The sequence below is a fragment of the Durio zibethinus genome, chromosome 21 (genome assembly GCF_047325235.1).
Source record: "Durio zibethinus cultivar Kanyao isolate XHJ-2024 chromosome 21, ASM4732523v1, whole genome shotgun sequence".
Taxonomy (NCBI): domain Eukaryota; kingdom Viridiplantae; phylum Streptophyta; class Magnoliopsida; order Malvales; family Malvaceae; genus Durio; species Durio zibethinus.
Window position 1 is genome coordinate 2,982,859 of NC_143182.1, and position 13,592 is coordinate 2,996,450.

At 34.9% G+C, this 13,592-nt stretch overlaps 2 protein-coding genes and 1 pseudogene across 3 annotated transcripts; 2 read left to right on the top strand and 1 right to left on the bottom strand.

Annotated features, from left to right (window-relative positions):
- Positions 1-2,528: 2,528 nt before the first annotated feature.
- On the top strand, positions 2,529-4,971 carry LOC111305960 (NADPH HC-toxin reductase 1-like). 2 transcript variants are annotated; one of them, XM_089750522.1, is made up of 5 exons: positions 2,537-2,856; positions 2,949-3,115; positions 3,228-3,440; positions 3,713-4,095; positions 4,276-4,971. In XM_089750522.1, the coding sequence occupies exons 1-5, from the start codon at positions 2,739-2,741 to the stop codon at positions 4,412-4,414; spliced, it is 1,020 nt and encodes a 339-aa protein (XP_089606648.1). In that variant the 5' UTR covers positions 2,537-2,738; the 3' UTR covers positions 4,415-4,971. The 2 variants fall into 2 exon arrangements, with proteins under 2 accessions (XP_089606649.1, XP_089606648.1); XM_089750523.1 differs by lacking the exon at positions 4,276-4,971 and having other exon boundaries at positions 2,529-2,856; positions 3,713-4,099.
- Positions 4,972-5,555: 584 nt separating this feature from the next.
- Positions 5,556-7,772, top strand: LOC111305961 (NADPH HC-toxin reductase 1-like; annotated as a pseudogene).
- A 223-nt stretch (positions 7,773-7,995) lies between these two features.
- Positions 7,996-11,017, bottom strand: LOC111304822 (putative WRKY transcription factor 46). The gene is made up of 3 exons (XM_022901785.2): positions 10,157-11,017; positions 9,915-10,043; positions 7,996-8,989 (listed from the first exon to the last, which is right to left on the bottom strand). The coding sequence occupies exons 1-3, from the start codon at positions 10,447-10,449 to the stop codon at positions 8,356-8,358; spliced, it is 1,056 nt and encodes a 351-aa protein (XP_022757520.1). The 5' UTR covers positions 10,450-11,017; the 3' UTR covers positions 7,996-8,355.
- Positions 11,018-13,592: the final 2,575 nt, after the last annotated feature.

The window sequence follows — 13,592 nt, forward strand, 5'->3', positions numbered from 1 at the left end:
TTGTTGATTTAAAATAAAATGGTTTAATAAGGAGCAAAGTCAAGTTTAATTAAGTTTAAAAAGAAACAACCACGAAACTCATTTATTCAAATAATGACGAGTGGACAAAGTTGGGATGTGCTATCTAAGAGATGCTTACCTAAGCTTAGCGTCATTTGGTTCTTCAACAGCGACGTGTCATCCACGATCGAGCTTGTAATTTAGGATTCTGTACAAAACTGTGTTTGTGGATGTTGGGATAATGTTTTCTTGGTCAAAACAAGTGTGAGAGGGAAAGACAAAGCTTTCATCCTCTGCCATTTTTTGGGCTGAATTCAATGTTATACAAAAATTATATAAACTATTTTTGAGATGGATCAAGATTTAAGTAAGCAATTTATAGTTTTTTTAAGTAATCGAAATAGCTATTTTATAATTAAATTTTAAAAAATTCAATTCGTCTCACCAAATTACGTTATCAAGTGATCTTTCAACTCTCATCTATCAATATTGAAACTTCTAGGCTCTCGAACAAACGAATTTAACAATATTATGGCTTCTTATGCTTGTGGCTGTGATTAATTTATGTGTCCTTATTAAATTGTCTTTGTTGGAATGCATGATAGATGGAGAGGAATCACTGTATCGTTCATAGGCAATAGGGTAGAAGTAGACTAGGCGGCAGAGACGACTTTTTCACCGTTCGTCTAGTATGAAGCTAAAGGCAGAACAAAGAATGATAAGAAGAAACAGAAAACAAACTCTTAACAGACACTGATTTACAATATTGTTGTGGTAGTTGTTGTGTTTAGAAATATTTGCTTGATCAATGAACAATGAAACGTATTGGAGAACTACCAGAATTTTCTAGGATTGACCTCAGACATATCTACGATCCAACAATAATTGTCAAAACCCCGAACTGGTATCGGCCGGGTTTCTGCTTATTAGTTTAACAATCCAAGTTAAATAGGGCAAACCAAGGGATCAGAAGACTGAAGAGCACAATTCAACCTCTTACGTATATGGTGATCTATCCTAAAGTTAATTAAAAAAAAAAAAGACAATTAGTGCCAAATTCATTAGGCCTTTAGCATCATTGGGTAATTCTCAATTTCTATATTTTTTTTACGTATATGGTGATTGTGACTCATCACCATTCCATTCTACTAACTCCAACCAAGATATATAATCTATCGATTTCCTTTTCTATATCCGTTTTATATACGATGAAATAGTTTGGCACCATTGATTCATGGTCATTGACTCTTTTCTTTCCCAAAATTAACTCAACACATTGCTGCAAATTTTTTTTTTTATCTACAATGATGAGGTGAGATTAGGTGAACGGCATTTTTTATATCTTTTTTTCGAACGAAATTTTAATATAAAAATAAATAAAAAATTATAAATATATTAAATATTTTTTATATAAACTAATTATATTAAACTTCATATTTATAATTTGTACTAAGTTCTTATAAATTATAAAATCATATCTAATAAATTCCTTTAATTTCTTTACATTTCAAGTACTCCTCTCTCTCGCACCTTTCAAACTTTCACTCAAGAACTCGTAAAAGAGAAAGTTCAACAAACTGGGAAAGAAAAGTTACTGTAATCATTGTTTATAGAGCCGTCAAAAGTAGAATGATTCGAGAGCTAAAAGGATCTTGTCATCATTTCCATCTAGAAGATATTTATGCATCAAAATTTTATTTCTCAGCCCTTCAATTTAGATTTTTTTTTGTTAGGTAATCTATCCATTAGAATGGGTATAATTGTCAACACCTCTGAAGGTGAAAAGTTGTGTATAATTGTTTCATCTTATTACTTTAACGCAAATATTTTTCTTTCTTGTACTTATTGGTCATCAATGATTTGTCCTTTCAAGTTTTCGTTGCTTTCAAAATCTCCACTCAGTGAAGCAGATGTGGATGGTACAACTAGCTTTCATTTCGACATTTTCTCCGCTACATTTTTCTTTTGGGTTTACGAATGTCAGGCTTTGGGTTTGTCTTTTTCTCTCCTTTGGAAGTACGAACCTTCGTATGGAAACTTCGTTAAACCCACTTTTTGTAGTAGGGCCTAATTTATGGAAGCGAAAACCTATGTCTGGCCCGTTTAAATTATCTGCTTAATTAAGAATTCTCTGGATACAACATTGGCCCAATCCAGCCCCATTGCCAGAGGTTATGGAGCACCAGCGGGCAGGCCCCGTGTAACTTTTGGAGACCCAGTTTCTAGCCCATGCTGTTGCGTGTCCCAAGAGGTATTATACCGCAATTACGCAATCCATTCCATTCGATTAAACAACCAAAGGTGCTAGAATGAAACCGAAACATGAGACTGAGAGATGTCATTGTTTTGTCTTTTGTCTTTTGTCTTTGGCTCTAATTCGTAGAAAATAAAAATGATACCCTGGTTAATTGGTAAAATAGAGTCGTCCATTACGAGCCACGTGAGGTTGAGGGCTACATTTCCTAGTCATCAAACTATGAAAGTGACAAGTTCCAGAACATTTCCAAGACTAGCTGTAGTTGTAATGTATATAGATATTTTTTATGAAACTAGAAGAAATGACGAGCTTGAGACTTGCAATTGAGTTTTTTTTAGGAAAAAACGAACTTTTTTAAAGTGGTTACTTGCTAATTCTGATATAATTATGAAGATATTGTAAAAGAAAAAATATGTAACGTAATTAAATATATATAGACACACACATTAGGCTTCCCAAATTGTTAGTGAATTTTGCAGTAATGGAGAAGGCTAACTGTAGGGTATGTGTTACAGGAGCCGCTGGTTTCATTGGCTCTTCACTGGTCAAGAAGCTATTAGAGAAAGGATATACTGTGCACGCCACGTTGAGAAATTTGGGTACGTACACTATCTCTGTCCAATTTGTGTCAACGCGTTTGATGGTATTTCTAATGCAATTTTCCATGAGGAATTGTTATTTGTTGTGACAGGAGATCTGTCAAAGGTTGAACTCCTGAAAAGCTTTCCTCATGCAAACACAAGATTAGTTTTGTTTCAAGCTGATATGTACAATCCAAATGAGTTTGAGCAAGCGATTCATGGTTGTGCGTTTGTTTTACATGTTGCAACTCCCTTCCAGCACGTTGATGGTTTTCAGGTTTTTCTCTCTGGATTATCCACTTTAAACCTTGTCATACTGTCTTGCTAGCCAATGCCATGAAAGTTCTAACAGTCTGATTTTCTTTTTTTTCATATACATATATGAACAGTTTAAGAACACAACTGAGGCTGCAGTTTCTGCAATAAATAGCATTGCAATGTCTTGTATAAAATCAGGTACTGTTAGACGATTAATCTACACTGGCTCTGTTTGTTCTGCATCCCCAATGAAAGATGATGGGAATGGTTTCAAGGACTCCATGGATGACACTTGTTGGACGCCCCTTGGTCTTTCATTTGCTTACTCTGACGACTTCTTAAAGGCAAGTTCCAAAGAAATTCTTTTAGGCTTCGTTCTTTCAAAATGAAAATTCCAATTAAATGAGCAAAAAATAATTATTTATAATTAAACTTTATTTAAATAACTTTCTACTATTAATAAATATATTTTCATTTAAATTTGCTTAATTTGTTAAAAGAAATAAATTAGAGAAATTAATAGAACTAAATAACAGTATGTTTGGCTGGTTCTCCCTTGGGGTAATGTTATTTGCTTCAAACTATTCCTAATCGGAAATTTTTTTTTTTTTAGTAGGATTACACAGAATCAAAGACAGTGGCGGAGAAAGAACTTTTGAGCTATGGGACTAATGCAAGGGATGGTGGATTGGAGGTGGTAAGCCTAGCTTGTGGCATTGTGGGAGGAGATACTGTTTTATCTTATACCCCTACAAGTGTGGCTACACTCATTTCACAGCTTACAAATCAAACGTGGTGTTACCAGGCTTTGAGATTTGTGGAAGAAACGGTAGGGAAACTTCCGATCGTACACATCGATGATGTTTGCGAAGCTCATATTTTCTGCATGGAGAATCCTCCAATCAGTGGTAGATTTTTATGTGCTAGCTCTTATGTTTCGGCAGCTGAAATTGCTAGATGCTATCAACTATATTACCCAGAATTTCATGTCAAACAAGAGTAAGTACCCGAGCTATTCATCCATGATTAGACCATTAACTCACTGGATTTTCGGATTGCACAGATTTTTGTTTAACAATTACAAAATTGCCTCCAATTGCCTCCAAGGCTTCTTAATTAACTAGTTCTCCTGCATGGTATAATATGTTCTAATTGAGGCAATGGAATTATGGGTTTCAGGTATTTGGTTGGCCCAACAAGAGATATCAAGTGGGGCTCGACCAGGCTCATTGAAAAGGGTTTTGAATATAAATGTGACTTAAAGATGATAATAGATGATTCCATCAAGTGTGCAAGGAGAACAGGTGATCTTCAGTAGTAATTGATTTCGCAACGTATTTACGCAGAATACATGAGCTATAATTGGATTTGGACCTTTACTTTAAACATCTCTATTGTCTTGCTTCCCCTCCACACCTCTGTCACTGGATCTGTATATCTTCGATAAAAGTTGCCAATTAAGTTTGCATTTGTTAATCTCGTTCGATGGTCAATTGTGCTTTTATTATATAAAGTAGTAGTAAATTTAACCTAGTTTATGTGGAAAATGGATTATGTTTGCCTGATTCTGAATATTAATATTTATTTTAACTCGTACGTAACCAAAAAATCTATGTCAACCAAGATAATAATAAAAGTATTACATTCTCAAATAATAGGTTGGTGGAGAAGTCGGAGAAAGAAATAGTTTGTGTTTCAAATAAGATGAAACAAGTTGGATTTGAGTACAAATATGATGTCAAAACGATATTAGAGGACAGTATCAACTGTGATCTGAAACGATATTAGAGGACAGTATCAACTGTGATCTGAAGCTAGGTGAATTTTCAATATCCTGAACTGACATCTCTTCCAACTGCCATCCCTTAGAAGTCCATCCTCTGAAGTCTGAAGACTAATATTTCTGTTTCTAATAATTACATGGAATGCTGCCACTCGGTATTATACATTTTCCTGAACAAATGTTGAAAGTATTAATTGAACCAATACCTTCCCAACAGTTTTTAAAATCTCGTGGGAAATTGAGTCATAGCATTTTTCAGCAAAAGAGTATGTGGTCAGACAATGGTCTATCATGTATGGATGATCAATTGATCACCCTCTGCACCATGAGCGCTGTGCACTTACTTATATAGAAACGTTAAACAAAATAATTTCAAGAAATGAAAAAAGTAGATAAAGATTATATAAAAATTAGTCGCAAAATCTCTCTATGGCAAAAAACAACAAAAAGAATCACTCTTAAATCTCAATGCAGCAGGACCGCCATGCTGTCATTTTACTTGGCCTTCTAACTTTGCATCACGTGGAGGCTTGACCCTTTGATAAATGAAAGCCTAATTGCCCTTCCTATGGTTTGCAGATAACTTATTCGCATTGAAATCAGTAACTAAAAAATTCGCCAGCGGAAACAAACCAAGACATGCGACGATGTGCAGACGCAGATGAAGCCAAAATGGTCACTTTCTGTCTGCATTCCACGAGACTTTACTAGAATAAGAAACATATTTTAAAAGAGCAGTGATGACAAGTACAACCCACTAAAGAAACCAATGCAATAATGATAATAATAATAAATCATACTGTAATTTCCTCAGATCCTCATTCAATGGAGAAGGAAACTAAGGTCTGCGTTACAAGAGGAGCAAGCTTCCTTGGTTCTTGGCTTGTCAAAACACTCCTAGAAAAGGGTTACATTGTCCTTGCGACGATAAGGAATCTGGGTTTGTTTTCATTCTACTCCTCTCCTCTATACGTCAAGTCTTCGGAAATGGTTGTTCTGCTCGTGTTTAATTTGTTTTGTGACATGCATATTGCAGGAGATCCAAGTAAGGTTGGCCTTCTTAAGAGCCTCCCAAATGCGGAGATTAAATTAAGACTGTATGAAGCTGATTTGTATAATCCCAGTACGTTCAAACATGCAATTGAAGGTTGTGAATATGTGATCCATATGGCCACCCCCTTGCTCCATCAACCCTTTCATTCTCAGGTTTGACTTTATGGTGTAGTGGTTTTGTTTCATTTTCATTGGTAAAAGTCAAGGATTTTTCAATCAAATTTAGCCCTTGAATGGTCTTTTAAAAGAACAAGGGAATCAATAAGAAAAATGCTTCCTTGCCTGAATTCCTTACACATCACAGTACTTTCTTTAATGGCTGTTAAGCGAAATAATTAAGTGAAGTGAGCACCGAGAATTTTTAGTGCAGTGATCACTGGGGAAGAAGGTACTTCTCGACTGATACGAACAACATTAAATTTTCCTTCACCATAGCCATTACAGTTCAGGGTGAAATCAATTTGATATTATGCATTCAATTGATTGGTTGGAGGTTTTGGGCAATTGTTTTTCTCTATTTTTTGAGTTAAATCATGAGAGAGAGCTCAATTTTTGGTTCACTTCATTAATGCTTGAATTTAATACTACAATTTTCAAGAAAACAGGCCATTTTGCAATCCATAACAGTGGAGTTGTATATAATACATGCATAAGAAAATTCTATCCAGTTTTAACACGATGACATGCATGAATATGACCATAACTCGCCTTGCTCAATTATTTTTTGTTAACAACATGAAACATGCATAATCACTTATCATCAGTAAAGCTTTAAGACTTAATTAATGGTCCTCTTAATTTCCTTTAACCTATTAAACAATATTATACAGTTCAAAAACACATCCGAGGCTGCTGTGGCTGGAGTGAAGAGTATTATGGAGTCTTGCGTTAAATCAGGATCAGTGAAGCGACTCATTTACACAGCCTCTGTGACGGCTGCATCACCTGTAAAGGGAATTGGAAAGGGCTTCAAAGATTGGATGGACAAATCCTGTTGGACTCTCCAAGATGTAGCAGTTCCTTACAGTAACGAGTTGTTGGTGGTAAAAGATTTGAACTGATTTCTTCCTTGCTGATGCAAATATATCAGAAAATCACAAGGTTAAAATATTGGGAATTTGTATTGCAGGGATAAACTTGCTCAAAAACACTTTCCGAGAAAGAATTGTTGAGATACGATGGAGAGCTAGAGGTTGTAAGCCTTGTTTGTGGTCTAGTGGGAGGGGAAACACTTCTGTCGAGCATGCCTGAAAGCATGGGAGTGCTCATTTCACAAGCCACAAAGAACAAAAGGAGGTATCACACGCTAAGGTTTTTAGAGGAATTGTTGGGAAAAGTCCCAATTTTGCACATTAAAGATGTTTGCGATGCTCACATGTTTTGTCTGGAGAAGCCCTCCATCAGTGGTAGATTTCTCTGTGCATATTTGAGCTCTGCAGATATTGCGTCTCATTGTCGAAAACCCTATCCAGATATCGACATTCCTGATGAGTAACTTTCCATGACCCTTTACCTAAGCTTAAGGCCGTGAACCAGGTTACAACTGAACCTGGGAGCCAAAATCACAGATTTTGTTCATACTTTGATTTATTAATTTAGTAATGATTGGTTTCAGGTTTGTGGAGAACTTAAAGAGGGAAATCTTTTGGGGCTCCTCAAAAATAAAAGAAGTTGGATTTGACTACAAATGTGATGTCAAAATGATACTGGAAGACAGTATCAACTGCGGGTTAAGGCTAGGTGAATTTGGTATACTTTTTCCAGCTACCCGTTAAGAGCCAACCTCTCGGATTTTTTAATTTGCTTCTGATCACCATATTTAATGCTCTGGATGGATGACCTACGTATTTCCCACAATGATGAGATTGCTTCAGAAAGCTTTTTTAGCCAGGCCAGTTAAATATTTTTCTTTCTTTTACTTTTTTTTTTAAACATCATATAAAGATAAACTCATTCCTATTGTTTTTGTTTGGAAAAAGGAAGGTTGAGTTGAAATATTGTTTGTTTTAAAACTGGAAAAAGACGTATCACTAAACCATTCATTAGTAAGGCTAGTTCACATATTTATCAACAAAACATCACTATCACATATAAATTGAAGATTTAGAAAATTTTACATGGATGGAAGGTTACAACTCTTTTTTTTTTTTTGTGATTTCGTTACAAGAAACACTTTCAACTCTCAAGCCTCCTGAATTAAGAAAGGTAAGTGAATAATCAAAGGCAAATGAAGGGAAAAACAAATTATTTCTGAGAATTGAACTGCCTAATCAACCTATAGTTCTCCTGGCTAGCTCCGATCAGAGGCTGATACATTGCCGTCTGGTCACAGCCAATACGAACACTCCTCAATCTCTTCTCTAATGCTGGCTGAGCTTGACAAATTAGTGCACTACATATCTCTTTTCTCCTTCTGCTCCTAATTAAGAGAAGAATTCAGGATTATCAAATAGGAAGCTCGGATCAAATTCCAACTTATCAAGTGATGAGATATCCAGGTCTCCAATTGGTGAATTAGTAACTGAAGTTGGTGCAGAGATTATATCTGTAAGATCAGAGTCAGAAGTCTGCACATTTTGGCCTAAACCAAAGCTGCCCATGTGGCACGGTGACACTGAAAAATAGTTGGATTCAGATGTCGCTGGAGAAATAAATGCCGGGGAAAGGTTTCCCATGATATCATTTTCCATTAGGGTCTTAATAACCATGCTATTTTCCACTTCTGATTCAACAGGGAAATGAAATGAAGGAAAAATGTCCTCCTTATTGTCCAAGTCCTCTGTTTTAACCTTAAGCCCTGCCTCAAAACTGAAAAACACCTCTTGTGATTGTTTTTGTTTCTCTTCAAGTTGCTGCTGCTTTTGTCGAGAATGATTGCCTTTCAGTTTGGACTCTCTCGTCACTGGTACAGACGTGGCAGCAAAGTGAGAGGCTTGTTTACAGGTATGTCTTCCTCTATATTTCACCTCAAAGATTGTAGGGTCCTCGTCTGATCTTTGAACCTGCTTTGTGGCTAAACAGCCTTGTGAGTGACGATGAGTGCATCGATAATATCCCCTGAAATTGCGCGTAAATACAAATGGATGATTATTCGTGTACTAGACTAAGTTCCAAGAAAGTAAAAACAGGGCAATATGTCTCTATCGATGCTCAACAGAGATGTACAAATATCAAAACCCCAACAGGAGAATAATTGAATTTGGACGCTATTTTGTGGTCCCTATGGCAACTCCTATCAAAAAATGCATTGTCAAAAACATTTAAACTTATAATCCGGGTTTGATGATACCAACTAACAAGGTTAGGGGGTGGGTATTCTAAATGTTAAAATTAGTGATTTTAGTGACGTTTTGACTGTTGTTACTCGTTTAATTTCATGATTAAGGCCTCCTTTTCCGGGGGTGTAAAACAGTCAAACTCACTGACTTTTCAAAATCATCTAACATACAATTTGAGCAAGTTCTTCCCTCCTCCATTTTTCTATTATTTAGTTGAAAAATATAAAAGCGCTAAACTAGTTGGAATTTCTACTCTTATAATTTGTTCATGTTATTAGTGAAAAATGTACGACATATGCATTCATGGAGCAATCACAAACGACAATAACTAGAATCTCCGGGTGAAATTGTCACGGACCCCACAAATGAACTGAAAAAACAAAAACGAAATGAACGGTTTCGATTATCGCCAATCAAGCCAAAAACTTTCAAAAGCTGTCTTTTTAACAGAATCAACGGATAAAATTTGTTTAAAGTTCTTTTCTTTTTTTTTTTGTTTTCTTGTTGGTAATTCCACTATTTGTACGACCCCACCTACATGTGACATCGTGACTAAAAAGGTATTTTGCTTTGGATAAGCTGTAAAATGTGATTATTGTAATTTTGAGCCATCCTCTTATTTAAAAAAGGAGAAAAATATAACAAGATATCGCTTGGTATATACGAAATAATATTTTAACTGTTAAAACCTTTTTTTTTCTCACCTTGGACAATTGGATCCAAGAATATCTTTCTGCCCGTACTTTCGCCAGCAATATCCATCATCCAGAGGCCCCTCTAATGAAGTCCCAGAGCAAACCCTAACTTGTTCCGTCCATCCGGACGATGTTTTTCTGTAGCAGGAACCAATGAATAGTAAAAAATATTGAACTTGGATCAAATTCTACTGCTTAATACTGTTAAACAAAACTGTGAGAATAAGAAAATGGTACAAGTCGTCTATTACCTCTTTTTAAACACATCTTTTTTATCAGAGCCCTCGCTTCCTGGGCTGCTATTGGCAATGGAACCAGGGGATTCCAACGTGCTACCTGTTGGCTTAGTTTCAACCACAAAACCATTCCAATTCAGCATTGAAAGAGCTTTCTCATAGGAACAGAGTATTTTCTCAAGTAAGGCTTGGCGTGTTTCGGGAGATGAAGAAGAATGGAGATGCATCCTAAGCAGATTAGTTAGCTCTTTCCCCTGTGTTAGCTCATTCAAAAGAGTGTTTTGACCACAATCCATCGTTTTTTCCATTAAAAACAAATCTGCCCAAATATGTGGTAAACTATACGCTCTCAAAGGTAATTGTTTTGTCAAGCTTTGGGGTTCAAAAGCTTAAACAAAAAAAAAAAAGGAGCAATACTAGATTATGTCAAGAGAAAATTGAAGCTTTGTGAGAATCACAAGCGTACACAAATGAAGAGCCAAAAGCAAACATAGAAGAAGTTAAGATCCAAATTGCACTAGGAAAGAAAAACCCAAATGTGGGAGCAGGGAAAATGAAGAGAAACAACGAACCTAGAAAGTGGGAAATGATGGTAGGTAATTTGGCAAAGAAAGAGATATAAATTAACCAGTATGGGTGTAGATGGTAAAGCTGTGCATGCAAAGAAGAAGAAAAGGGGCTTTGTTGGGAAAAAGAAACCCGGAAGGGAGGAGGTTATTGGAAAGAAATGAGGTGGAAAAAGGGGGGGGGGGGGGGGGAATGTCTGGGAAGCGAAATTTGTATAATAACAAAATGTGGTCGGATGGGTTATTATAGTCTATAGGAAGGGAGAGAGAAGGCCGAGTTGATGACCAATTCAAACCCCAACCAAACAATGTCACCAATAGAAGTTGGAGAGAGTGAAAAAGAGAGATTCTAGAGAGGAAAGAAAGAAAGAAAGGAGAAGATCGGGCCAAAAGCAAGCAAGAATCTTCAAATCATCTTCCGCGTTGTTGCTTACTAAATTCATTCACTATATAATAAAGGGGGATCCAATTGAAGAAGAGTTGGATAAAGACAGGTGACGTGAACAAATGGCATCATTTCCGACCCATAGCTTACGCTGATGTTGATTGATCACCTATGAGAGGAACAAAAACAAGTAGCTCTACAGTTGGGACTTTTAACTTTGCTGAATGCCTCATTGAGGGGAATAGGGGATGCTGAATCTGAATACTAAGCTTTCTATTCTCTCTTTGCACAATAACAATGGTTTTCTCCAAAAAAATTTAGTTATATAAAGATATTTAATCCAATTTTATTTAATGATTTATAGAACTGAATATTTGAATGACTACATAGGAATTTTTATCTCGTTTCTCTTAATAATTGTTGTGAAATTCATTTATATGCATATGTAGTTCATGTTCACCAAATCAGTTTGAGTTTTTTTTTTATCATTATTATTATTTGGAAAATTTTCTCTTTGAGTATTTGAGCAAACACTTCATTGTTTCACATTGCGCCCATTTTTTATTTTTGCGTAAAGAAAATGCTATATAACCACACTTCTTAATATTAAAGGGTATTTTGAAATTTATGAGTAGATGATGTGGCTTTTGTTAATTAAAAAAAACATTGTGTTTTGAAGGAATGTTTTTAAAGATTGCATATAACATCTTCCTTTTCGCAATTATTAGATTATGTTCTAAACGATTATATAATGGCACTTGGTCTTTTCCTTTGACAAGAGGAGATAGGCGTAAATTTAATGATGTTGAAATGTTATTTTTTTTTTTAGAAAAATAATGCTTAAATCTTGAATCAAAATGCGAGGCATAAAAGATTGGTCGACCCAGAATTTTAAGAACAAACTGCATCATCAAGAACGTCAAGTAATTAAAACAAATTCTGAGAACTTTTCTCGGGAAAACTTCTTGACCATTAAAGAAAAAAAGAAGGAACCTCAGGAAAATTTTCAAAATTTTTCAAGGAACAAAAGTAGGACTATGGAAGAACTCATCTGGGTATATACTTTAAAAACAAATTTTACCAATACCAAGATTCTGATCACTCGAAAGGATCTTCATTGATCTTTTCATATCCTTCGGTATCTTTTCATTTTTCTAAAAATTTTCTCATTCAAAACAAACTGCAAATTTCATAAAAAGATTATATTGAATTCATATATCCCCGTAAAAAAAATCTTCTTGCAAATGCTGTTAGCATACTACAGTGACTCTTGGATCAACTATGGATCAATTGGTGAAGTATAAATGAGCTAAACTTGGATCACCTTGTCACATAAAAATAAGCATAGCAGTTGGGATTGTGTGGTGCCAATTTTTTCAGCAGGTTAGTTGAATCTGAGAGCCCTTTAAGTTTGACATTTAATTGAAACAGAATAAAAAATCCCAAGTAAAAAAAGAAGATTGTTAACACATGAAATCTTTCTGTTTTTTGATAAACTACAATACTAAACTAATGTTAATCAGACAATTTGGAGGAAGGTCATGAAAAACCAATTAGAATAGGTCAGCATCGCTTTGAAGTTTAAAAACTAAATCAATCAAACATGGAGCCCCCCATGCAAAGTCCAACCACGTGTTTTGCTTTAATATTTGGCTTTTCTAATTTTTGAGTTCGCCTTGGAAGTTGGTTCACAAATATTAAGATACCAACTTGAGATAAAGCCTTTTTTTCATATAATTTGGATCCTTTCCTTTCTTTTTGGACAGTGACTTCTGCTTATGATCAAATTTAAAAAAAAATTCGTGATTTAAACAGTATCATATTGTAATTTTAAATAAAAAAATTGTTTGTTAAAAAACAAAAACAAAAAAAATTTTAACAATAAAAGAATAACATAAATTATATTTATGATTGATGTAATTTTTCTTCAAACCATCAAATGACTTTTCATGAAAAAGAAAAGCAATCAAATCCTAGCCAACAGAAAAAATTTTCAATTTCATATCATAAATTCGGGTTCACATTTGCTTTGAATAGGATCCCACAAGCATCCATCCCACACATGGTTTGCGTTTTGGTTAAAAATATCATTATGAAACTAAGCCCCTTATTAATTTTTATGATTAAAAAATAAATCACATATTTATTTGAATAATATCTCTTTATGACAGATAAGATGATCTTTTAATTGTAATTGTCTGTTAAGTAATCTCATTTTTTTTTCAAATTTAAAATGTTTCAAATCTCAAAATAAAATGTCCACCAACAGTCATAATTGTCCATCAATTTGAAACCTGCATGCAGCTTTTTGACAAAATCATAAAACCATAAGTGGAACAAAGTTTTCTTCCCCTTCAATTATTGGGAAGAAAACTGAAAAAGCAGAAGTCTCCGATTTTGAGCACAACATGTATGTACATCACTCGATATGCTACTACCTTCCAAGAAATTTCGAGCTGGCTGTGTTGAAGTGACCCCTTGAGTGAAAATAAGCTCTAAA